Consider the following 25,524-nt stretch of genomic DNA (forward strand, 5'->3'; position numbering starts at 1 on the left):
CCAGGGGTAACCAGAGCTGTTTACATAGGGAGGGATTAAATACCAAGAGTAGGAAGGACAGTGCCTATTAGATAACAAAGTAGTCCTCCCCTATGCTATACCACCACACTTTCACTCCCCCTACTATCCAAGGGAGGGAGGGAAGTGGCAGGGGCTGGAGACTTGAGCAGCATCCTTTTCTGAGCCAAGGAGTGGCCTGGAAAGTAGTGGTCCAAGGCCTGTCCCCCACCCAGTCCCTGGTAACTTGATTCTCCCTTCTGTCATGAAGGCCCAGGAGGCAGGCAGGGAGAAAAAAAAAGAGTGCCTTCTGCCTCTTCTCTGGGAGTCAGGGCACCGGTGAGGCCTGACGTGGCAGAAGCAGAAACCTACAGGGATGGGGACCCCCAGAGCAGAGAAGGCAGAGGTCCAGCATTACAGCTACAGAACAGGAAGGTGAAGACAATTTTATTTTTCCCTGGGATGTTGGTGGCTCCGGGCCTGACGCGTCCCCAAGGCTTTCTTATGCTTCTGGTCCAGCACTTGGGCCATGTAGTTCTCCTGTTGCTTCTGGATCCGGTAGTCAGACATGTGATTCCTGCAATGGAGCTGGCTGGGCATGGGCTGGGGACAGTCTAGGGTAGGGACCAGAGAGCTGGCTCCCTACTTCCATCGACAACCCCCAGCCTAGCCCAGACACCTCACCTGAAGATCTGTTTCTGCTGGCTGATAACTTGCTGCAACTCCTTAATCTCATTCTCTTTGCCATTAAGTATATCTTCTTGCTTTATAATGTGAGACTCAATTTCTGTGGGGGAGAGAGGCAGGGAGAAGGCGTGGTTCCCATCCGAAGGGCTCCTTCCTGAGATAAGGCATTCATTCCCTTATGGGTCTTTTTAGAACTTGGCTCTCCTGACCCAGGGGTTCTCCACAAGTAGCTGTTAACATCATGGTAAGAATGAGTTTATTATGGCGTTTTGATAGGATGGTGACTGAGCGGCACAATGTCTGCTGAATGTGTCAGTGACTTTACAACTCTATTCTGGACCAGGTGACTCACATGAGGGCAGGAAAAGGCCTCTGCAGAGAGGTGGACAGTGCTGCCCAAAGGCAGGAGGATGAATGGCTCCTGTCCCTAACTCCTGCTGATCTTCACAGCTATCACCTCCTTGGCAAGACACTTCCTAGTTTAAAGTACAACCTCTCCCAATAGTTCCTATCCCTTTTTCCTGCTTTCTTTTTCTTCTTAACACTTATACCTAATATACCACATATTTTACTCACTTTTCTTCTCTACTAGAATTTACATCCATGAAATCCATAATGATAAATATTATTTAAATTTACTGCTTTAACCCTAAGGCCTAAAATCGTACCTGGCACATAGAAGGTGCACAATAAATTTATTTGTGGAATGAATGACCAGGATATCCTCTGGGGAGTTAGGACTTAGAAACATCACTTAGTTCAGTCATCTCAATCCAACCAGACGTACTGAGGGCCAGCTGGATGCCCAGACTTGTGCTAGGGCTTAAGGAGAGAAGACAGGGCCCCTACCCTCAAGGAGGCAGCTCCTGAAAGAGAGTTAAAACTCAGGAACTGATCAGAGAACAGAGGGTGATGTTTTGGCAGTGTTAATATTGATGAGACAGTATTGCTACTTTGGGCAAGTTGCCTCCTCTTCTAGACCCATTTTCTCACCTGTAATATGGGGACAGGGACAGCACAGGGGCATGAGGTGAGAGGAGACAGTGGTGACAAAGCTTACCCCAAATTAAGTGCTCATTAGATGCAAGGATGATTTTTGTGTCTTGCATCAAATCGAAAGAGGTTGTAGGGATGGGGGGGGAGGCGGTGCTTCATTTACATAAACTGACCCTTAGGGAGCTCTGGAAAATTCTGATCCTCCTACAAAGAAAATCCCACCACCTTTAAAGATTAGACAAACATTAACTAGAACACAAGGTCTAAAAAATGTAGAAATGCTGAAGTATTTAAGGTTTCAGAAGAGAAGATTTGGTAAAAAGTTAATGCACAGCATAGAAAAGAGGAGACAAAGACACAGGAGAAGGAAGAGAATGAAAATGAGCTCACTCGGTCATAGGACCATTCCTATTGAACCTTCTTCCCCAGGTCACGCAGATTGATTGATTGTGAAGTTGTTTTGGGAAAAGGCATCAGAAATTTATGTGAATCTTTTAAAATAAATTAGAGATGAATTTAAAATAAATAGCACCCACAGAGAGAATGGTTAGAAAATCCCTTTGAGAAAAATAAGAAACTACGTAAGTATAAAAAACAAACTAAAACCACAAAAAGGGAGGTTCCCCAACCTGGCCAACAGGCCAGGGGGAGGCTCAGGTCATGAGATTTGCTCAGGTGAGGGCTTGTGTCCCACTGGAGGGGTCTGGGACATTCTGGGGGAGGGCAGCCAGGTTCCATCCCCATAGCATACACACACACACACACACCTTCCACTAGCAGACATAGAACCCTGTGGCCTTGGCTGATCGCTAGGAAATGCTCGAGTACCACCAGAAAAGAACTCTAGGTTTCTTTTAGGGAAGTATGGGGACAGGCAGAGAGATAGGAAGGAGTGGGGTCTGGTGGCCTTGGGTACAGAGGCAGTGACTGCCTGTTGGGCCCCAGGAGGCCCTACTGAGAGCCCTTGGTCAAACAGCCACAAGGCCTGTCAGCCCACCTAGTCAAATCAAGATATCGGCCTGTTGGCATCTTATTAGTAAGAGTACTCACCAAGGGAGAGAGAGGGCTGGATTGGTGGGTATGGGGTGCCCAAGACTTCAAGTGACAATCCATCAGAAGGGACTCTGAATCTCTTTTGGAATTGGGCTCTGGTCTCTGGCCTACTCAAAATCTGCTGCAATGTATGAAGCAGATGTTGCATGTGGAATTCAGATCTGTTCCTTAAACCAGGTAAGGGGAATTTAGTGTTCTGGGAAACTGAAAGGCATTCCTGGGATCTAGAGACACTGGGTGGCTGACAGAAAGTGCCCCACAGCTCATGGCACCAAGTGAGCCAACAAGGAGCCACATACATCTGCACAGAGCAGAGATGAAAACTAATGGCCTATGGACATATTATACTTAGCCTATACAATAGTTTTAAAATTTCTAAATCACTTGCCAACACTAAAAAGTCAGAAAAGTTTCCATGAAAAACTGGCTTCCAGTTTCTTTTTTAAGGGTCTGACAATACTGCCCCCCTCCTCCCCAGACCAGAGGCACTAAGCCCTTGAGAGAGGGCACGGCTCTTCCTGTCACCACAGTCCCTACCCCTTCCTACTGGGTCCCTAGCAGTCAGCTCCCAGATAGGACTGTGCTTGCCCTGCTGTTCCTCTTGTAACAGGTATGAGTGAAGTACACTATTTCTAATACCCATCAAAAGTGGGAAAACAAAAGTTGGACTATAAGGTCGTATGTTTCAAGAAAAATGGGAGTGAGCCCATTCCTTTATGGCCATGAAGAATATTGTACACCAACTGCTTCCCTCATTTCCGTGGCCTGCCTGGTCCCTGAAGGCCTTTGCGATGGTGTGGCCCACCTGGGCCTCCTGGTATCCTCAGCCAGGGGCAGAAGTTGGGGTGAAACCCTGCCCTTGACACAGGCACTGCGCTGTTAGGGAAGAGCCCATGTATGTAAGCATGGGGGGGAGCACGGGCCTCCCGCCTACCATTGCACTTGGTGATGAGCTGGTCCTTCTTACTGGATTCTTGCAGGGCTCTGCTCTTGACACTGGAGAGCCTGAGTGGAGAAGATAAGACAAGAGAGGGTGGGAAGGCTGACAGGCAGCCTGGACCCCCAACCCTTCACAACCCTTTGAAAGGCCCACTCACGCTTTTTCAAAAGCCAGCTTCTCTTTCTCCAGCTGTTTAGATAGTACCTCTACCTCTCCGAGGGCAAACTGCAACTTCTCCTCTTCCTTGGCCAGGAGGACCTTGGTCTTGGCATGGGCAGCTTTCTCTTCCTGCAGGAACAGAAAGCAGTGACCTCATTACCCCTGAGCTACCCTAGGTCTCCTAGGTTCCATTAACAGCTCCATTTCTCAGACAGGCATACAGAAGCCAGGGTACAGGAAGATTCTGTCCTCACTACTAGGGCAGGAAGCTGTCAGAGGCCAATAATAACTGTGCCCATCCACAGGGATCCCAGGAAATGGGGGAAGATCAGGAGCCCACAGAGGCCCTTACTTACCACCAGCTTCTTTTCCACTGCCTGGAACTCTTCTTTACTGACAAAATTTTCATCCTGGAGAACCATCTGCAACAGAGCCTGGCTCAGGGAGGGCCTGGGGCTGGTGTTGAAGGGGTACTCTCTAGGGACCAGGACAAAGGTTAGACAATGGGATGATACCCAGGGCACCTAGGATGAGACTTGGGCTCTGAACAGGGAGAATTTGGTTCCATAAGAGTCACAGAGGCTCAGCTCTAGGTCCTGCCCTCAAGGAGCAACCAGTTTGATATAGGAGATAGCCCATGGCCAGTACTTCTAACACAGTGTGCACTATGATGGAGAAGCACAAAAGGCTGTGGTGCCCAGAGGAGGCCCCTGGTCTGGGGAAGGGTCAGACCTGCTTCTGGAGAAGGGGTCATCAGACATGAGCTCTGACTGGTAAACAGGGGTGGGCAAGAAGAGGGGGTGGAACAGAAAAGTGTTCTAGATGGTGAGAACATACATGCAAAGGCCAGCTGCAAAGAAGAGCTGGGTACCCTCAGGGAATTGCAGGTAATTGAATGCCTAGAGCTGCACGCACCCCTCAGGGTGAGAAATAGATGTTAAGTCAGTTTTGTTTCTGAGATGGAGATATCTCCCAGCTCTCTTATCAAGATAGAAAATAAAAACAGAAAAACCATGAACTTCAGCTGGCCAAGACTTTACCATGCCTGTCCAGGTAATCTGTGGCTCCAATGCTTTGAACTCATGAACTAGGATTTGACTCAGAAGGCAAAAGCAAAGGGGCATTAAAGGGTCGCAGGCCCTTAAGTTAACATGTGCAAGGGACAAACCTGTGCTTACTGCACTCAAAATGGCGCTGCATTAGACCCTGGGGAGGAGATGTCCATAATGGAAAACGCGTTATAGTTTCAATACCTGCATCTGAGAACCCCGGGGAAGCCAATGAAGTCATCTCCAATTAGAAGTGGGGAAAGTGAGGCTCAGTGAATACACGGGGAGATATCTAGTAGGGCTTACACAACCAGGCAGAGAGTAGAAAGCAACTTAATTTTGTTTAAATTCCCTGGAAAATAATCATGAAGACCTTGACCCTTTTTGGCTCCACCCCTACCAGCCAGAACATACTCGGGCCCCGCCTCCTCCTGATGACGCCATTGGCAATGTGCTCTAAGCTCGCCTTCGGCGTCGGGACAGGGTCTGGCCCCGTCCCCGCCATTTAGGTGTCCGGTCCGGCCCTCCCCCAGCTCTTCGGGCTGCATACCACATTCCTCAGCTGGTGAATCAGTTCCTCCTGAGACTCGATCACGTCCCGCAGTTGATCGAAAGCGAGACACACTGATCCTGACCCCCCCTGCGACCACCCGAGGGGCGTCGCCATCTTTCCCCCCCGCCAGCTCGTTGGAAATGTCTCTGGGCGCCTCACCCACCGACGTTCACCAATGAGAATGGGACGCCATAGAGCACCTTGGCAACCGGGGGCGGGGACTTTCTTTGTTAGTAGGGATGGAGCCCGCCTCTTAAAGCAGCCACTCTCTTAAAAGCACAGCCTTCCCGTGGAGGAAGTTCTAACAACCCTTAGGGATTTAAGTTTATAGTTTATGTGCACACCTGTTTTATCTTGTGTTCGTCACGCAGACCTGAGGAGCAGACGGGGCACGGTTTGGTGAACAGCCCTCACTCAGACAAGGCCCTTAGCCTTATCCCAGGGCCTGTTAAACTGCAAGACCTGTGAAGCAAGAGCCAGCTAAGGCAACTCCTGCATTTTTAACGTTAACAGCCCTCTTTCTCCCACCCTAATCTCTGGATTTCACCCAGAGTATGAGACTCCAGGCTCCTGTGATTTCTTTTACAAGTACGAATACATTTAGTGTTTAGGTAATCTGAACCCAAGCAATGAAGGGAAGCACAGACCAGAAAAGGAGAGTGGCCTCACCTAAGATGAAGAGTCCTCATACTCTGGTACCAGGTTGTTGGTAGCCACATTGGAGCCAGGTGCCACCATGTCAAAGTGCCAGGGACGGCCCTGAGAGATCAGGAGAACTGAAGAGGGGCATGCAAGACACGGAGAATGGAGGTAGACAAGGATAAAGTGATCACACATCCCCATTGAGGATATAGGGGGATCATCACATCCCCATTGAAGGCTTTCTTCAAAACCCAAATAAGATTAAATAAGCTTAGGAAAAATCGGAGCGAATATTCACTGAGTATTCACTATTCTGTGGCACCATTAAGCTTTTTCATGTGATCTTCACAATAACTTTGGGAAGTAGGTTATAATACCCTTAACCAGGTTCTATGAGAATGAGTAACTTGCCAAGGTCAGGTTTTAACACAGAAAGTTTGATTTCAGAGTCCATGTTCTTAACCATGATGCTGTGTTACATTTTTGTTGAACATATTGGATACTAAAGTTATGGAAATTGAAACCCCCCAGGCAAGAAATGACTATATTAAGGAGTTTGGAAAAAGTATTATCAGTGACCAGGAAGGGAAGCTGAAAATTCAGGTGGGCCACTCAGGCTGCTCCCCAAAGCTCCTTAAGGACCTATTTTGGGGTTGGAATTTGTGGCCTGATAAATGTGACCATTCCTGTGAGTCTCCCAGTGGTAGCCCTTGTTTTATCTTTCCTTGTTTCTTGTTTTTGTTCTCACATCCTTGAGAGCAAGGCCTTTTCTGTTGACCAATCTTAAAGGGCCTAGAGCAGTACCATCCAATAAAATGTAGGTGATGGATATAGTCTATATCTGCACTGTCCAATACTGCAGCCACTAGCCACATTTGGCTGTTTAGCCCTTGAAATGTGGCTCATGAGACTTGAGGAATTGTTTTAAATTATTAAAAGTTTTGATTAGTTAACATTTTAATTTAAATAGCCATAGTGGCTTGTGGCTACTGTGTTGGACAGCAAGGGCCTAGAAGGTGTCTTGTAGGTTGCGTGGCTCAGCACAGCGCCTTCTTGGGAGTTTTGTCTATTGAATGTGAGTGTTCATCTGAATCACCCTGGACAAAGCTGCACATTCCTCTGGGGCAGAAATACCTGGATTCCCCCCTTGAACTGTCTCTTCTCTCTCAAGTCTTTAATGAGATGCTACTTCTTTTTTTTTAAGTTTATTTATTTATTTTGGGGGAGAGAGAAAGCATGAGCAGGGGAGGGGCGGTGGTTGGGGGAAAAAGACTGAATCCCCAGCGCAGAGCCTGCTGCAGGGCTTGAACCCACGAAACCATGAGATCATGACCTGAGCCGAAATCAAGAGTCAGACTCTTAACCAACAGAGCCACCCAGGCACCCCTGAAATGCTAATTTGATAACCCTTGCCATTCACATTCACCTCCAGAAGTTGGAATAGGCTGCCCCTCAGGGCAAAACTCTGGAGTGTAGTAGTCTCCACCAGCCAATTCCCCGGGGAGGGAAGGTTGTGAGCAAGAGAGAACCCTGGATCCAGGTCTGCACCCTGCATACCAGCATGAACATGACAGACTGTCCTCTGGTTGAGGACTGCCACAGACTCCCCCTCTGTATGTCAACAAACACTCCAGGCTCCTGGCCGGCCAGGGCTCAGTAAGACTCAGGATGGCATGACATCACAAACAGCTCTGTGATCCTGCCCCGGAAAGTGTTGCCTTTCTGCACAGGGTTGTCCTTCTGGTTGATGTTCCCATTTTCTGTTGCTGTATAACTAACCACCTAAAATTTACAGCTTAAAAAAAAAATCATTTTGCTCAGGAATCTTCCATTTAGGCGGGGTTCAATAGTGAAAGTTCATCTCTGCTCCATGATGTAGTATCAGATGGGATTTTGGTGGGGGGACTGGGAAAGGAGAGGCTAGAAATTCTGTTTCCGAGGTGGCTCATTGATATAACTGGCAAATTTAGTGCTATCAGCAGGGAACGCATTTGAGCCTGAGGACCAAGTTTCTTGTCCCTCTCCATGGGCTATTTAGGCTTTCTCATAGCATGGTGATTAGGTTTAAGAGAAAGCATCCAAAGTGATAGGAAATGGAAGATGGCCGGGGCACCTGGGTGGCTCACTCGGCTGAGTGTCCGACGTCGGCTCAGGTCATGATCTCACAGTTTGTGGGTTTGAGCCCCGCTTCGGGCTATGTGCTGACATCTTGCTCAGAGCCTGGAGTCTGCTTCAGATTCTGTGTCTCCTTCTCTCTCTGCCCCTCCCCTGCTTGCTCTCTGTCTCTCAAAAATAAATAAATGTTAAAAAAAAAACTAACAACAAAAAAAAGGAAATGGAAGATGGCCACTTCCTTAAGGCTTAGGCCTAAAAAACAGTACAGTGTAATTTCTGCTATTTTCTATTTGTCAGGAGGCCTCAGGGCTCAGATTCAAGGAGAGGGGACACATCCCACTGTAGTTCCAAAGAATTTGGGCTGCACTTCCAGCCAATGTGCAGATGACTTGTCATTTCTTTAAGGTTCAGCTCAGATAAACCCAGAATGAAACTTAGTCTAGTGGGGGAGACAATCATCAAATAAATACTTACTTAAATCCTAAATTAAGTCATTATCCAAATAAATAACATTATAGCTATGACAGGTGCTGAGAGGAATGGGTATTTTTTTAAAATGTTTACTTATATTTAAGAGAAAGAGAGAGACAGCACAAGCGGCAGAGGGGCAGAGACAGGGAGAGAGACAGACAGAATCTGAAGCAGGCTCCGGGCTCTGAGCTGTCAGCAGAGCCTGTCGTGGGGCTTGAACTCACAAACTACAAGATCATAACCTGAGCTGAAGTCAGACGCTTAACTGACTGAGCCACCCAGGCGCCCCTGTATTTTTTTTTTAAGTAGGCTCCAGGCCTGACGTGGGACTTGAACTGACGACCTGCTATTAATAAGAGTCATATGCTCTACCTAGGGGTGACTCTGCTGACAGCACAGAGCTCGCTTTGGATCCTCTGTCTCCCTCTCTCTCTGCCCCTCCCCAGCTTGTGCTCTCTTTCTCTCAAAAATAAATAAACATTAAAAAAAAAAAGTCATATTCTCTTTTAAATGAGCCAGCTAGGTGCCCTGGAATGAAAGTATTTTAAAGGGAGATTTTGCCCCGTCTGGAGTGTCAGGGAAGGCTTCTGTGTGGAAGTGGGATTTTGAGCTGAAACCTATTAAGATAAACCAGGAGGCACTTAACAAAGCAGGCAGGGGCAGGTGAGTGGGAAAGGGTTTCAGAAAGAGAGAATAGTATATGTAAGGTCCCTGGGGCAAAAGGGATTGGCAGAGTGTAGTAATTAAGAGGCTAGTATGGGGGCACCCGGGTGGCTCAGTCAGTTTAGCGTCTGATTCTTGATTGCAGCTCAGGTCATGATCTCATTCTCTTCTCTCTCAAAAAATAAAATTAAAAAAAAAAAAACCTCAAAAAAAGAAAAAAAGGCTAGTTTGGCAGAAAAGAAAAAGATAGATGTACAGGGCAAGCAGGGTCAGTGGCCAGAAACTTGGTAGAACCTTGTTAAGCATTAGACCCCATAAAGAACTTTGATGGTTTTTATTCTTGGAGCAAAAGAAAGCTACTGAAATATTTTAAGCGAGAGGGTGACATAATTTATGCTCTGGGAAGCTCTCTCAGGTTGCAGCAAGGTGTACAGATTGGAAGTGGCCCTGAGTAGATGCGCAGAGACTACTTAAGAAACTATTGCAGTTTTTATCAGAAAAAGCGGCTGGTAGTTTGGGAGTCAGATGGTGTCAGAGGAGATGAAGAGAGTAGTTGGATTTAGAATGTTCTGGAGGTCAAACTGATAGGATTTAACGAAGGAGGGGTTACAAGACAAAGGAAGCCAAGGTGTTTGGTTGTCTACTGCTGCAAACTACCCCAAAATGTAACGACTTAAAACAGTAACTATATTGTCATTTGCTCATGACTCGGCGGTTTGAACAGGGCTTGGTGGGACAGGTTATTTCTGTTCTGCCCATCAGCTAAGGTGGCCCAAACAGCTCAGCTTGGATCTTCTGTCTGGGTTCTCAGTCCTTGCTGCCAGCTCACTTGTTTGGTTCTCCTCTCCTCTCCTCTGCCTGGTTTCTCCATGTGGTTAGCTTAGTGGTCTCAGGGTGGTTGGACTTACATGGCAGCTGACTTCTCCTAAGTACAAAAATGGAAGCTGCTAGTTTTGCCACATTCTTTTGGTTAAAGATCAAAGGCCAGTCCAGATTAGAAAGGGGACTATGCAAGGGCACAAATATTAAGCATGGTCCTTTGGGAGACTTCAAATTAAGTCTACCACACGGTTTCTTGGCTTTCTGACTTTCACACCTGGATCAATGGTGGTGTTATTCATGGAAATGGGAGCACTCAGAGTATTTTTCTGTCTTCTCTTAAAAAAAGAAATCACTGCAGGGACGCCTGGGTGGCTCAGTCGGTTAAGCATCCAACTTGGGCTCAGGTCATGATCTCACATCTGTGGGTTCGAGCCCCGCATCAGGCTCTGTGCTGACAGTGTGGAGTGTGCTTGGGATTCTCTGTCCCTCTCTCTCTGCCGTTCCCCCACTCTCTCTCTCTCTCTTAAAAATAAACATTAAAAAAAATCACTGCATTCTGTAAGAAGGATGATTATATTTCAGGTCTCTCTCCCTCAGAGTTGATTTCACTGAAGCCTCAAACTGGATCACATTCCTGTTAAAGAACCTGAAGGTTTTCTTGATTTCCCCTTTGACATTCATCCCACTGGGGAGCTAACTTGTCTGAAGTTAGCTTTGCCCTCAGATATGAGCTCCAGGAGCTGGAGCTGTGGTGCTGGGTCTCACTTATTCCCCAACCCCCATCCCCAAAGCTCAGCCCACTGGACACACAGTAAGTTCTCCATCTTTGCTGAATTGAATCTCATCTCTATCTTTCTTCAAATGAAAGATATTGTTATGAACCATGTACTCTATATTTTGAATTTGTGTTTTTGTTTAGTAATCTCTACGCTCAAAGTGGGGCTTGAACGCATGACCCTGAGATCAAAAGTCACATGCTCTTCCGACTGAGCCACACAGGCACCCCCATGTACTGTATTTTTTTTTTTTTTTTAGTATTTATTTTTGAGAGAGAGAGAGAGAAAGAGACCGACAGAGTGTGAACAGGGGAGGAGCAGAGAGAGAGGGAGACACAGAATCTGAAGCAGGCTCCAGGCTCTGAGCTGTCAGCACGGAGCCCAATGCAGGGCTCGAACCCACTAGACGTGAAATCATGACCTGAGCCGAAGTTGGACGCTTAACTGACTGAGCCACCCAGGAGCCCCTGTACTGTATTTTTTAAACCAAGACTTTCCTAAATATGGGTCGTTGGGAACAAGGCCATTAGGGAACTGGGATAACACCTGATTTGGGGGCTAAGTAGTTTAGCTCTGTATGTAGGCTATAATATCCTGCAGCTGCTAGCATCTGATAGACAAGAAATACAGAATTGGTGATGCCACCAATGTTATCTATTGTTCTAAACATCAATAATTCCACTGATGGATGAGGAAGACTGTAGCAGAGGAGAGACACTAAGCCTTCTCTAGTCCAACTGGCTCCAAGGGAGTCCAGCATTCTCTGGTGCCTAAGGGTGCCATGGACAAGGGTAAAAGAACAAAGGAAAAATATAGAGCCATTCTTTTTATATAAAATCGTTTAATTTCTTTCTCCGTTAAAATACACTCAATCCAGATGCAGTGGATCAGGTGACCAGAGTTCTCAAGATTCGTATTCCACCAGGAGCTGATTCCACCTCTGTCAAACCTGGCTCTGGTCACAGAACATTCACATCTTTAATTCCCAATACTGAGTGTGATGCAAGTGACGTCGTCAATATCGAACACATGGGTATATAGTTACGTGGTGGTCACTGCACGAGGTATCAACAATGCAGGCTCAAACATAGGATGTAGAGTAACTTGGCCCTTCCCCAAAATAAATAGATTAGAGCACTAAGCTTATACCATAAATAAGTCCAAAATAAATACTAATTAAGAGCTAGCTTCTGTGAGGAACAGGGCATGCAGAGACAATGAACTTGCAGGTGTGGCCAGTTGTAACAGAAAGCTTCCGGAATCCCAACAATGCCTCCTCACAAAGTCAGTCCTGAGCATGAGGATGAAAATGAGAACAATGCAAGGCTTGGCCAGGCTGCGGGATCCCACGTTCCAGTGGGGTTTGGTGTTCAGTATAATTTCTAACAGTTTCCAACAGAAAGCATAGCAGTGGCATTTTCTTACCAGTCACTTGTCCCAAGTTGTGAGGCCTGGAGCTGATCAAGGAAATTCAGAAGTTTTCTGGTTTGAGCAGATGAACCTCAGGGTTGCTAATCTGGGGACATGGATTCCTTGAAGTTGCAGTGTCCTCTGTGTGAGAAGGGTTTTCACCCTCCCCTCCTCACTGCTGATCAGGCAGCGTGAAGAGCACTTTCATTCTCATGAATGGGAGCTTCACCTTCTGCTTAAGCCACGAGCCCTGCTTTGCCCCACTTCCCCACCTCACACATCCCCATTCTGCATTAATGCTCACAGAAACATGTAGAGCTGCACGCCAAGACAGCAAGAATAAGCCTTACCTAAAGAGTTTATATGTGATCAGGAAACCTTCCAGAAGATGGGAGGCAAGAGGAAGACGCTTATTTTACCACCATGTGGACAACCCATCTAAAATAGAACCCAGGAAGTCATAGTTTAGCCATATTTTGGACCATACGAAGTAGATTAAACTATTCTTCAGCCAAAGGCAAATACTGTTCTACTGAGGAAAGCCAGATGTGAGTGTTGTAGTCTATTAGGTAATAAACACAACACTACCATCAGTGCTTTAAAAACAGACAAGAGACCTGACATTTAATGGAGTTAGTTTTGCCTCTATTTAGTATCATCACAGATAATTCATCTCTGCCATGAAATCTATGTCAAGTCAATTTAATTATGGCCCATTTTCTAGCAGAGATTGGAGTTGGGGAGAGAAGAGCTTTGATTTTCATGTGTATAGGAAAACTTTCCATCGGCCTGTTTGGCTCACAGGCATATTGTATAGTATAAATCCCCTCAATTACTCAGAAAGGATCAAGGAAGTCCCCCAAACCAGGAAGATAGATCTAGTTGGGCAGAAAAATCTGGCGTTTCTAGAACTGCTCCCTCCCACAGCTGAGCAGTTGCCCCCTACCAGCCACCAAAGATCCACTCTTCACCTCTAGACCCATCTCCTGACCCTGTGGAATGTCCATGTTGAACCATACTAGACACATCTGCCTAAATTATGGCTATGAATCTGAAAGGAGAAACTCTATTTTGGAAATCAGTTTTAATAAGGGAACTTTTCTTTCATCCTGGAGTCCAGACTACAGTCACCTACTGATTTTCCAGGTTCTGATTCATAATGATCTAGGCAGTTCAATCCTGGCAGCTCACCTTGGCCAGGCTAAGGGATCCCATGTTCCAGTGGGGTTTGGAGGGCCAAGAGGGCCCAGAGGGCCCAAGAGGGACAAGAGGGCCCAGAACCACAAGGCCAAGGAAACAGCTTACTTCTTCCTTGTCATCAGTGGGAGTGGCTACCTGCCTTTGAGTGGCTATTCTGCTTTGTATACAGAATTATTTTAGAGAGGGTCTTGCTTCTAAAGACCAAGGAAGAAGTGTCCTGAATGAATGCAGGACTGCCATAAAAAGGATACAGGGTTACAGTGTCAGGGGGGACCAGGGCATCCTAAGATTATGCCTTAACAATCTGGCTAGAATCACCAGACAAATGGGAATGATCTCACACTTCCTTCTTGATAATCAGCCTAGCTCTGCCACTACCAATTGTATGACTGGGTCAACCATTCATCCTCTCTGGGCTAACAGTCTCTTTCATAAAGAAAAGGGGGGGGGGGAGGGTAACATGTCTCCTTCACAGCATTATGAGGAGGCTAAAGTAAGAAACTATATGTGGGAGCCCCTGCTTCATACCAGGCACCCAATAAATGTTGACTACATGGAAAAGTATCTCATATAACAAAATGTAGGGCATTGGGTTAAACACAGTGACTGCTTGGGACCAATACCAGACCTCCAAAGCCACAGAAACAGGGTCTTTCCCTTCTAGATCTAGGCTTGAGCAACCATCCTGGTTGGCTGGCGATGCCTATTCTTAGGTCGGACTTCTCTGGGGTGGAGGGACTCTGGTCAAATGTCATGCTGCAAGAGGAAACTCAGTCTTGCATTTTTACCTTTATCTCCGTACCCCTGCTCTCTGCTGCTGAGTTGTCCATGGAACTGTTTCACCCAATAGCTTTTACTTTCTGGACCCTCGACAAAAGAAAGGGTTAAGGAAGTAAAAGAAACTCAAATCAGGCAGTTTGCTAATGCTAGTAACTTTGAACAGAGATAGGCAAATGGGAAAACTATTGTCCGTAATAGCTGACATCTCTCCACATTCCCCTTAGAAAATGCAAGCATGGTGGGCCCATGTTCCAAGGGCGGAATGCTAGGGGACATGATGACTTTCATGAGGGGAGAGGGATCATTCTTCGTGCACACTGTAAACAACTAATATTAAGCTGCTTTGGCTACGCCTAGGAATGGCTGGGCATTGAGATTTAACTGAAGAAGGGAAGGAGGAAGAATATGTAGATCTGCTCTGGGATGCCTGAATCCCAATCCTAGAGGCAGGGTAGGCACGGAGCAAGGGGACTACATCAAACGCTCTGCCGTTAATTCAACTTAGATGAACTGTTCATGGCCCCTGGAGCCAATCCCCAGGAAAGATTCTGCGATGACAAGTCTGACTCCATGCTCAAGTGCCTTCAACTCTGCCCACCAAAGTTAGCAAGTTGTAAAATGGTCATCATTTCTTAATTTTGTATTATAAAATGGAATTAGGAACATAAATAGTAACAAGTAGCAAAACCCCGACCCTGTGTAGGGCCATCATCCTCTCAGCCACCTCTGCGTAGGCCGATAAGTTTGGAAAGTTTTTCACAGTTTTCAAGTTTCAGTGACTCTGCCTTCTGTTTCAATCGTTCATCTCTGTATAATCCTGCCAAATTTGTCAATTCCGACTCTGAAAGATAAAAGAGGTAACAGTTCATCAAGAGAGTTAACCTCCTTTGTTTCATTTCAATATTTCTGGAGTCAAAGCCCCTTTTACTTTATTTCATGCTTTTCCTTTTAATTAAATTTAGGACACGCTTACTCATTTATTCAAGAAACCTGAATCCAGCAGCTATACTACACCAGGTGCTAAGGATTAAAGGACACCTGTGGTCCCAGAGTCCTACAGTATCCGTGCTCAATTATAAAAGCGCCGGACTTAGTTCTTATCAATAGAACATTTGGCACCAGACTTAGGAAACATGCACGTGTGCAGTAAGAGGAGACTCCGTTTCGTGGCCTTCCTACGAATGGCATTCAGATGGCAGTCGGGAGAGAATGGAGGCCAATCGCCCGTTCCTGTCATCTGAAACAAAGACAGCTGCTCCATTCTGTCCCCTGCATTGCTGGATCATAACTCATACATGCTAACTGACACAGAGCCTCCCTCCGGTGGGTATGCCTTCTATAGAAGGCCAAGTTGCTGGCGGCTTTCTTCATTCCCTCACCACATGTGGGGTCTCTAACTCAAAGGCCAAAGGCAGCTGGGCTCTTAAAAGTGAAATCATCTGGATCCAGTGACCTTTGGCTCCTTGACTAAATGAATTTCATTTTCTCTTCATGGTGGAGAAGGTCATTCTATTTTTAACCAGAATATAATCTCTGCTGTCTTTCCCGACTCAACGGTGGTTTGGCTGCCTCTATTTTTCATTCCTTTGTCAAGTTTCAGAGACGTTCTTAGGAAGGAAAGCCTGAAAAGCACCCCCAGAGACGTGTTGTGTATTAACAGGATGGAACGCTTGGATGGGCCGTGTGGCTTCTGAAAGCCTCCGACAGCAGGCAGCTACTCCGTGTTTAAAGGACCATACTTGTGAAAATGCTATTTTAACCATTTTGAAATATGTCTATCCATTCTGAATCATCCTGCCAACAGATTTTGTTTTTCTTGGTGGAACGAGAGGCACCTGTCTCTGATTAATCAGCAAACTGACTAGAAATAGGAATTAATACTTAGCCAGGGGGAACAATGGGCATTGGTTTCTGAATAAGTTTCTATCAACACAAAACACTGTTTGGCATTTCTGCTCACAATGATTCTATTTGCACCAAGTAAGGCCCAAAGTGCAGATTAAGTGCAGGACTCCAGGGTGAGGGGTGGCCACGCATGAAAACCCTCCCTCTACAATGGAGGCTCAGAGCCTGGGCCCTAGCCCAGCAGTTGCTTGGCAAGCAGTGTGCCTCCTGGGCCCAAGAACAATGCGCTCTCACCCCTTGGCGAGGGTGCCCGCACTGCCTGCTAGTAGGAGCTTGCCTTGGCACAGTCATGCTCGCAGGCTCTCTGGAGAACGTATGCCACACCCAAATGAGAGCCCTCCGCTCCTGAGGCCAGCCCACTACACTAACTCCATTTCTCTGGCTTCTCTGGCATGTGGGAAACCTGTTCAGGAGGACTCTGTAAAATGAGTCTATGCCTTTGGTCCTCTGGAGTCACAGCTATGCCAGTATACGGAACAGATTTCTGTGGCTTTGTTTTTCCTTGCAATGATTTCCTTACGTTTTTTGCTTGCTGAGCTTACCTAAATGCCTTATTGCCTGGAATCTCACTCTACAAAACACTAAGGGCTCATGATTCTTACTATTTTCTACACTCAAGCCCACTCTAAGAGGCTGATAAAGGATAACTGTACATATACGAATGCTTTTCTCAAACTATCACACAGCTTTTCATAAGGTTCATTAAAACCAAGTTTCAATGCTCCAGAGGTTGAGACCCCTGCTCCAGAGCAATGACTTTGCAACAATGTCAGTGTTTCAAGGAACCAGTCCCAAATGCCCATTACTAGGCTTAGAAAAACTTCTCTCCAAACTGCCAGTGAATGCTTTTGTCCTTCAATGAGTAAAAGGTCAATTCAACTAATATGTTACTTTTGACATACTTTGTCAAAATTCAGTAACTTCTAAGTAAAAAAAAAAAAAATCTGTAGGAGGGGCATCAAGAGAACAGCTTTTCTTCTTCACAAAATGTTTCCCTTGACCTGTGATAGAAGGACAGAGTATTGAGGCTTCCAGGGAAACTGACTCAGGAAAATTGCTTCAGAAGCTCGTCCCAGAACCTCTCCCAAGAACACTGCTCTCATGTGGTCAGGAAGACCACAATGGATCCCAACCATCCTCAGGATCCAGCCACATGAGACAGTTCTGCATCCAGGCTAGCAAGACTATGCAAGGCCTGGACTCCATCAGGAACCGGGTATTTAATATGTGCCAGATACCATGCTAAGCATTATACCCATACCATCTTCTATAACCCATACAGCATCTCTAGGAGGAAGTGCATTTCATCCCCATTTCAAAGCCTAAGCTTCTACCCACTGTGCTACCCTGCTCCAGGGCATGGAGAGAAATGCTCCTCTGCCAGGCAGGGCCAGGATCTCAGCTCAGCTCTGTCAGGCCGGGAGGCAGATCCTGCCTGTTACTTTTGTCCCATCACCCCAGTGGCATGGCCACTTCCCCTGGCATTGGGTTTATTATCTAGATTCAGCTGTGAAGGAGTAAACAGGGCAATCAGTGTTCATCGTAAGGGATTACTCATAGAAATTCACTCAGATTAAGCATTCTAAGGCAAAACAGAGAAAAGAGATGAACAAAAGATTTAAAAAGACAATGGCTAACTTTGCTAAAAACAGTTTCCATTCGGTATGTTGCCAAGAGTGAACTTTGTTCTCAAGTGGGTTTATTTTTACAACCTCCAAGTGCTAAATTTAACCTTGTTGGCTGCACTTGCTGCTGGATCCGGAGGACAGATGCCGTTCATTCTCAGATGGCATTTGGGTTGTGCGGAGACTCTGGACAGCCACCATCCTTAAATGCCAGAAATAGACGTTTAAAGGGTGTGTGCCGATCACCCCCTGTTCGGAACTTGTGGGTACATGCATCATGCTTACCCACTGGATTCTTATTTATACCCAGAGAGGACCAAAGCCCTGAAGCTAGCCTCAGGGAGATGGGGAGATAAGCCAAAAAACGACCTTGGATGTAATCCTTACCATAAGATCCAGCTGGGGAGTGTACGTGGGTGGGTGTGTGTTTGACGAATGTGAAATACAGGTTTTCATCCAGTTCTTGTGCAAAGCAACAAATTCAAAACCCTCCAGGGCACAGTACAATGGGGACTTTTAGGACACACACTGTGGCCTTCACCTGACTTAGATCCATGTTTTAAATGCCTTTCTGTCAAAAGCCTTTTCTTGCTCCAAAATTCTTTCCTGATCTTTGAAACTTGCAACACCTAGTTTGACATGAGGTAGGGTAATTCCTGACCCCTCAGGTTTTTCAGTATTTTTCAATAAATTTTTGAAGCAACTTCCCCCTGCTTAATTCATCCCATGGTAATTGCCTATCAAGCTCCTAGTGCACGTGAGGGTTCAGGTGGGCTCTGCCCTACTGAAATAGAGGGCAGAGACAAGGTCCCTAAAGGCCAGGGTAAGGACATTAACCCCCGTCTGTGATTCTTAATCCACAAACATTTTCGTTTTTTCCAGTCCTGAGAATCCTCTCTTTAAAAGCTATTGGTTGGGCACCTGTTCTGAATCAAGGACCATGCCAGGGGCCTGGAACACGAGACTGGTAAGCCATGGCTCCTATCCTCAGAGAACCCACAGTCCAACAGTGAGATGGACATTTACCTACAGAACACTAACACTGAAGACAGTACTGTGTTAGCAGGATGAACAAAGTGTTTTAAGAACACACAGGAAGGAGAGATTAACTTGGGGGTAGGGTGGGGATGCATGATGGGTCAGCAAGGGCTTAGCAGCACTGTGACAGAAGAGCTACTTTCATCAGGCACTGTTAGACATTTAATAATACCCAGTAATACTGTTTTAAAAAATGAGTTAGTTTGCTTTTTAAAAATTAACCAAAGCCAAGTTTTTATAAGATACGGGTATTAAGGTATGCATGTGTGTGATGTGCACATGATTGTGTATGTGTATCTGTGGAATTCAAACGGGATGAAAAGTGAACCTGTTGGCTGAGAGGCAGGACTACCCCTGCTACCAGCACTCCCCATTAACACTCGGTTGGAACTGGAAGCCACCTGGCAGACCCTTTTACCCCCACTGTCTCCAGAGAGGGAAAAGAGTTCAAGGCCTGCTCAAACGCACCCTTACTGAAGGGGCAGACCCAGGAGGGGTCAATTTTGATCTATGTGGCCACAGCCAACTAGAACTGGCTTTTGGTCTGGCTCAAAAACTTGGTCTGGATCGATCAGATTTCCCTGTAGGGAGTGTGGAATTAGGAAAGTGGACCAATCGAGCTAGGACTGAGAACTTATGGAAGAAGCTTGTGATGTAGAAAGGGGCCAATAACTAGTGGGGCTGTGGAAACTGGGAGAGTGATGAGGAGGGCAGCAACCAAAGCCAACCAGGGCAAAGCCAGGTTATGAAGAAGGAAAGCTTGAAGAAGCAAAGGCAGGCAGCTGGCAGAGAGGAGAGGCGGGCAGATGAACAGAGAGAGGTGGACACTCAGAGACACACAGATAGGCAACTAGGGCTGACTGACTAAGTTCCTAAGGTTTCCAAGTCCTGGCCACGTGGATCCTGTCAATTAACTTCACTTTTTTGTAGTATCCTGAATGGGCCTCTGTCCACATAAACAGGTATGACTCAAACAAGGAGAAAGAATGGATCCAGAAGCTGGGAATGCCTTGGGTTGGAAGTACGACCACCAGTGAAAGCCCCTTCTAGAACATCTTACTTTGTTGTTTCTCCTTCCAACAACTTGTCTGGATGTAATCAATGTAATCCTTCTCTATCGTCTTCTCCAGGTCCCGTAGAGAGGCTCCTCTGTAGGCCTTCTCAAAGTTTTTATCCACAAAGTAAGGCACCTGCAGGTTCTGTGTTTCTCTAGAGATGGTGTAGCCCAAGGTCCTGAGACAAGGAGAGAGAGTCTCGGGTAAGCTTTTTATATTTGGCAATATCACTCTTAGCACTGGCTGCATAGATGTCATAACCATAATCACATTTTCATAGGGCAGACACAAGTGTCAATGTCTAATACACCTAACATTTATAATTTCCCTAGCAAAGTAATGACTGTAATGTCATCATTATATGAGCATGTCATACTGTGAATTCAGCTTTGGTATGGTTACTTTATTCTCTTAAAGGATTTACCTCTCTTATATTGCTTTCTGTGCTAAAAGTTAAACGCTGAATGTTTAAAAAAATTTTGTATATTGTGCAGGACCTAGCATGGTACTTGGCACAGAGTGGGCTATTGGTAAATGTTGGTTGAATGAACTGATTGTTACAGTAAACTATTCACACATAACCAAATAGCTTAGAACCAACCTAGTATCAATTTTTAGGACATGTAAAAAGTACTTCACACATAGCTGCTAAGTGAGAACTGCAAAAATATCAGACAAAGATTTTAGTAATGCTTTTGCACTAACTCTCTGTGGGTCTGATCTGTCCAATGGCATATGGTGCTCAGAAACATCAGCAGGTCTGGGTTAACTAAATACTAACCATAAGGAAGTATAGAAGGGATCTCAAATTCAAGTTAAAACAATGTGATAGCAATATGCAAAATCCAAGCTAGTTTTACTCAACCTAGACAAATTCCATCTCGACTGAGGTATATTTGACATTTTCTCAGCTTCCTCCTTTCATCTCTCTACTTAAGGATCTTGCTGAATGTCTCAGTGTTTAGGCCATGACTTCTCCCACCTCCATCTGGGAAGGTGTTAGCAGGGCAAGTTCCTCCCTGCCGCAGTAGCTGCACAAGAAAGGAGGTAGCAATGGCAAATGGGAAACTGGGAAGTAGGAAAATAGAGGGAATCAGGCCAGTGTGACCTGACAGTAATAACTTCTCTCTGATTCTCAGCTTTCCTTTATGTAAAATGAAGATACTGATCTAGAATACAGTCTTCATTCCACAGTGATCACCAGAAAAGACTTTTTTTCCCCATTATGCCCCATGGCTTCCACATTTTGTAAGTTTTTAAAAAAATTTTTTTAGAGATTTTATTTTAAGGGACATCTGGGTGGCTCGGTTAAGCGTCCGACTTTGGCTCACGGTTCGTGGGTTCGAGCCCCACATTGGGCTCTGTGCTGAAGCCTGGAGCCTGCTTTGGATTTTGCGTCTCCCTTTCTCTCTTTGTCCCTTCCCTGCCCATGCTCTGTCTCTGTCTCTCAAAAAATGGATAAATGTTAAAAAAAATAATAATAAAATATTTTAAGTAACCTCTAAACTCAATTTGGGGCTCGAACTCATAACCCCGAGATCAAGAATCTAATGCTCTACTGACCCAACAAGGTGCCCCCATTTTGTAAGGTTTTTGTCTGCTAAACTATAATAATGAGTAATGACTCATTTCTCATTTAACTTAAAATAATTAATCCAGTGATTCTCTAACGTTAGTATGGACCAGAGTTATTTGGAGGGTTTATTAAAACTCAGATTGCTAGTTCTCATCCTCAGAGTTTCTGATTCAGTATACATGGAGTGAAGCTTAAGAGTTTGCATTTCTAACAAGCTGGCAGTTGATGTTGATGATGCTGGTCTGGGGACCAAACTTTGAAAGCTGAATTAGTTGACATAATTAATTGAAGAAACAAAAAATTCCTCTCTGAGCTCATAATTTGCATGCAATACAAACATTACAATGAATTTCTATATTTTCAGTAAAAGCAAAGAAATGTGATACTATGGTTTGACTTTGTAGCCTCGTCATGAATAAATGTCCTATTCTTGCAATTACTTAAATAGAAAATAGTCACTAGATCTCAGATACTCTTTTCCTGACCCAGAGGGGTCCAGCGATTCAATCACAAGCTCAATTCGGTCCTTTCTAAATCTCACATGGTATGACAAGAATTTAATCTGAAACTGAAGTTAGTCTACTAATCTTTCAGAAACCAGTTGCTGCTGTTCTGCGGCTGATCAGATGATGTCGCTGTAAAACAAAACAATCCATGTCCTGAGCACACAGGAAACTGCCTATAGTATTTTTGAGTCTCGGCTCTTTACTATCCAGCTGTTCCTTTAAACACAAAATCAGTGTTTTCTACAAAGGGGAAATGAAATGTTAGCATCGTACCAGCAAAACGTTCAAATGTTTCACCCTCCAAATTGTTGTTAAGAAAGATTTAAAAATATTTGACTTACGATTTATAGAATAGACTATATGGAGGATTAGCAGCTAGCAGCTGAGTAATAACAGATATAATCACAATCACCAAAACTGGAAGTAACTGAATAAATGCAGAATACGTATTCTGGAAAAGAGGAAACAATATTTGGTATAAGTGGTCTTCGTTAATATAAAGCTTACAGAAAATAGGATAGTTTTCCCAAAGAAAATACAAATTACTGCAATGTACTGCACAAAGCCCAAGGCTTCTAGAAGTCTGTACTTTCTGCTGAGAAGTACCAAACACTCTGTTCTCTGTGCTGAGAAGGCTGAAGGAGACCCACCCAAAACCTATATTGACACACAGTAATTTTCATGCAGCCCCCTTTTCTAAGACCAGTGAAACAGACACTGCTGGGTGAGTCTGCCCAGACTGTGACCCTCAAAGGGCCATGTTAGTATTATGTAGCTTTGTTGCCTTGGCCACAGCTGAATGGACTGGGGACATCTAACCCCAGCAGGGATAATCACATTTTCCCTCCTAGGAATTTGGAATTGACATTCACTTTTCACTGCTAGGCAGTCATCTGAAGGACACACACTCTTAGGCAGTGGAGGCTGCTGTTTGCAAGAGGAAGTAGAACAAGCCAGGCTGCTTAGAGAGAATAAAACAGATGCAGAGAGGCAGTAGAAGTGGAGACAATCTGGCCACAAACAGTCTGGCGGTATAGGTGCCTGACTGTACCTTAGTTTCTGGTTCCTGTCTGTCATGAGGCCCAGCTGTGCGTCCTGCCCTTGAGCTTCATGAGACCCCCTAGATCCCTTACTTTAAATTCCCTTTAGTTCTGCGTATTTTGAAGGGGGTTCCGATTTTCTGCAGGGAAGAAAATCTTGATGAAGACAGCCCCCCAGGAGAACTGATTTCCTGGAACAGCCACCAAAGGATGGGTGGGGAAGGAGGTACCATTCGGGCCTATTTGAGCCAATTATCCACCTCTTCCTACCACTGCCTCTGCTTTCCTAAAACACATTTTATCAACATAACTCACATTGAACTTCTAAATCCTGATCATATGCACCATAAAAGTCAGCTCAGTACAAGTGTTTATGAGCAGCAGTTCTGCTGTTCTCCCTCGGTACCTGAGGCTTCTCTTCTTCTTCTTCTTCTTCCTTCCGTGCCTGCATCCTCTCATGTCGGTGCCGCCGGCGATAATAGTGACTATCATCTGTCACATTTGAAAACATATGAATGTTTCCTGGAAAAGAAAGAAAAACATAGCAGGGCGCCTGGCTGGCTCAGTCGGTGGAGCAGGCAACTCTTGATCTAGGGGTCATGAGTTTGAGCCCCACGTTGAGTGTAGAGATTGCTTTAAAAAAATAATAAAATAAAATAAAAATAAAATAAAAATCATGCTTGCACATGCAAAATTCAAAAAGAAAGAAAAAAAAGAATTACATAGTATAGGATATGGCAAACACTCTTTCCTTGCTTTTTCTAAGCTTGTTCCCAGTTTGTTCCCTCCCAGGTTCTTTGAGGGTAGAGTATTGTCCAATTTTAGTCAGTAGAAAAATAAAATAGTAGGTAAGCCAAGTGAACCAGTTAGAAATGGAATGTGCTTAGCTCTCCTGCCTTTATTTACATAGTCCTTTGTGGGGCACCTGGGTGGCTCAGTCAGTTAAGCTTCTAACTCTTGATTTTGGCTCAGGTCATGATCTCACGGTTGTGACCCCACATCAGGCTTTGCACTGGGCGTGGAGCCTGCTTAAGATTCTCTCTCTCTCCCTCTGACTTTTTCCTCCACTCACTCACATGTGTGCTCTCTCTCTCTCTCTCTCTCTCAAATAAAATAATAAATAAATAAATAAATAAATAAATAAATAAATAGTCTTTTGTAACTAGTGAGTGAGAGAACCCCAAAAGGCCAGTAAAGAAAGAACATTTGGGCCATGAATCCTGTCTGATATGCTCATGTCTGCTTCCTTGCCCAATATTAGATTATGTCACTAGTATCTTTAATAGCAACTCATAAAATTCAATTTACTTCCTGGACATTTAATTATTCCAACTTCCAACTCTCTAGGGGTATTTTTCTAACTTTTATCTTTATATAACTGCTATTTTGCAATAATGATAATAGGCATCTTGCTACTTATTTATAAAGCACTTAAAAATCTAATTCTCGCAGCAGCCCTATGAAGCAGAGGTTATCTGCCCCATTTCTCAGGTGAGGAAATAGGATCAGAGAGACCAGGTGATTTGGTTAAAATCATGCACAGTTGGAGGCTGGAGACCTGCCTCAAACCCAAGCTCATCTGATTCTAATTTCTTGCTCTTCCCACCATACCATAGTCTCTCTATTCAGATCCTTACACAGGAACTTGCTGAGATATAGAGATAGAGAGAGATAAAAAATTTTTTTTTTATTTAAAAAAAATTTTTTTTTCAACGTTTATTTATTTTTGGGACAGAGAGAGACAGAGCATGAATGGGGGAGGGGCAAAGAGAGAGGGAGGCACAGAATCGGAAACAGGCTCCAGGCTCTGAGCCATCAGCCCAGAGCCTGACGCGGGGCTCGAACTCCCGGACCGCGAGATCGTGACCTGGCTGAAGTCGGACGCTTAACCGACTACGCCACCCAGGCGCCCCAAGAGAGATAAAATTTTAAGTGATAATTTTGAAATACTAACCTGTAGGAAAATGTCCTCCAAAGAAGACATTGAATAGTTCTTCTGGAGTGATGTCTGCTTCGAAGTCCCTGTAATAGCTGTAAGGTCTGCCTCGAGGGGCAGTAAAAGTCACCTGTTCATCTCCATATTCATCATAGCGGAGTCTCTTGTCAGGATTACTCAGGACTGCAAAGGCATTTCCTATCGCTGCAATCAAAACCCAAAAATACCTGAGTACACAGTCTTTGCTGTAGCCCAACAACTCTGGGCTGTTCATTGCTGCTACAGTGATCACCCTAGCTGAGGGTGATCACTGTAGCAGCAATGAACAGCCCAGAGTTGTTGGGTGCTGGATGACTTCACAGGGGCCTAGGGAAAGTGCTTGGGCCTAGAGAGTTCACCAGAGTTCTTGCCCTTGACATTTTCCACAATATAGTTTGATAAGCCAGAAGCAATACTGGACTCAAAATGAGCTAAAAACTACTGCTTTCATTCATCAAAAATGTGTCCTTATTTCACTTGAGAGCAATTAC

General features: G+C 45.1%; 2 protein-coding genes and 2 long non-coding RNA genes across 12 annotated transcripts in view; 1 reads left to right on the plus strand and 3 right to left on the minus strand.

The window, feature by feature from the left end:
- Nucleotides 1-183: 183 nt before the first annotated feature.
- On the minus strand, nt 184-5,600 carry SPATA24 (spermatogenesis associated 24). 5 transcript variants are annotated; one of them, XM_027076575.2, is made up of 6 exons: nt 5,086-5,337; nt 4,189-4,254; nt 3,831-3,961; nt 3,668-3,738; nt 682-784; nt 293-600 (listed from the first exon to the last, which is right to left on the minus strand). In XM_027076575.2, the coding sequence occupies exons 1-6, from the start codon at nt 5,089-5,091 to the stop codon at nt 366-368; spliced, it is 612 nt and encodes a 203-aa protein (XP_026932376.1). In that variant the 5' UTR covers nt 5,092-5,337; the 3' UTR covers nt 293-365. The 5 variants fall into 5 exon arrangements, with proteins under 5 accessions (XP_053077704.1, XP_026932376.1, XP_026932375.1 ...); XM_027076574.2 differs by lacking the exon at nt 5,086-5,337 and adding an exon at nt 5,432-5,590 and having other exon boundaries at nt 351-600; XM_015064143.3 differs by lacking the exon at nt 5,086-5,337 and adding an exon at nt 5,432-5,590 and having other exon boundaries at nt 412-574.
- A 175-nt stretch (nt 5,601-5,775) lies between these two features.
- Nucleotides 5,776-8,914, minus strand: LOC128315354 (uncharacterized). Its single transcript, XR_008298123.1, has 3 exons — nt 7,634-8,914; nt 6,104-6,210; nt 5,776-5,807 (listed from the first exon to the last, which is right to left on the minus strand). It is a non-coding gene; the product is annotated as an uncharacterized LOC128315354 (long non-coding RNA).
- Nucleotides 8,915-11,744: 2,830 nt separating this feature from the next.
- Nucleotides 11,745-25,524, minus strand: part of DNAJC18 (DnaJ heat shock protein family (Hsp40) member C18) — a 28,784-nt gene continuing 15,004 nt past the window's right edge. For 4 of the 5 annotated variants that reach the window (XM_015064076.3, XM_053221722.1, XM_015064070.3 and 1 more), the window contains 5 exons: nt 25,013-25,198; nt 23,465-23,580; nt 22,360-22,469; nt 19,942-20,114; nt 11,745-15,154 (listed from right to left, as the gene is read on the minus strand). In XM_015064076.3, coding sequence (XP_014919562.1) covers nt 15,030-15,154; nt 19,942-20,114; nt 22,360-22,469; nt 23,465-23,580; nt 25,013-25,198 — 710 coding nt within the window. In that variant the 3' untranslated portion in view covers nt 11,745-15,029. Of the gene's footprint in view, nt 15,155-17,108; nt 18,046-19,941; nt 20,115-22,359; nt 22,470-23,464; nt 23,581-25,012; nt 25,199-25,524 lie in introns of those variants that run through there. The other variant, XM_027076572.2, reaches the window with a different exon arrangement.
- The window catches only part of LOC128315353 (uncharacterized), a 59,591-nt gene continuing 54,058 nt past the window's right edge, over nt 19,992-25,524 (plus strand). Inside the window, exon 1 of the long non-coding RNA XR_008298121.1 lies at nt 19,992-20,139. This is a non-coding gene — a long non-coding RNA (uncharacterized LOC128315353). The remainder of the gene's footprint in view (nt 20,140-25,524) is intronic.

The sequence above is a fragment of the Acinonyx jubatus genome, chromosome A1, assembly GCF_027475565.1.
Source record: "Acinonyx jubatus isolate Ajub_Pintada_27869175 chromosome A1, VMU_Ajub_asm_v1.0, whole genome shotgun sequence".
In the NCBI taxonomy this organism is placed as follows: Eukaryota; Metazoa; Chordata; class Mammalia; order Carnivora; family Felidae; genus Acinonyx; species Acinonyx jubatus.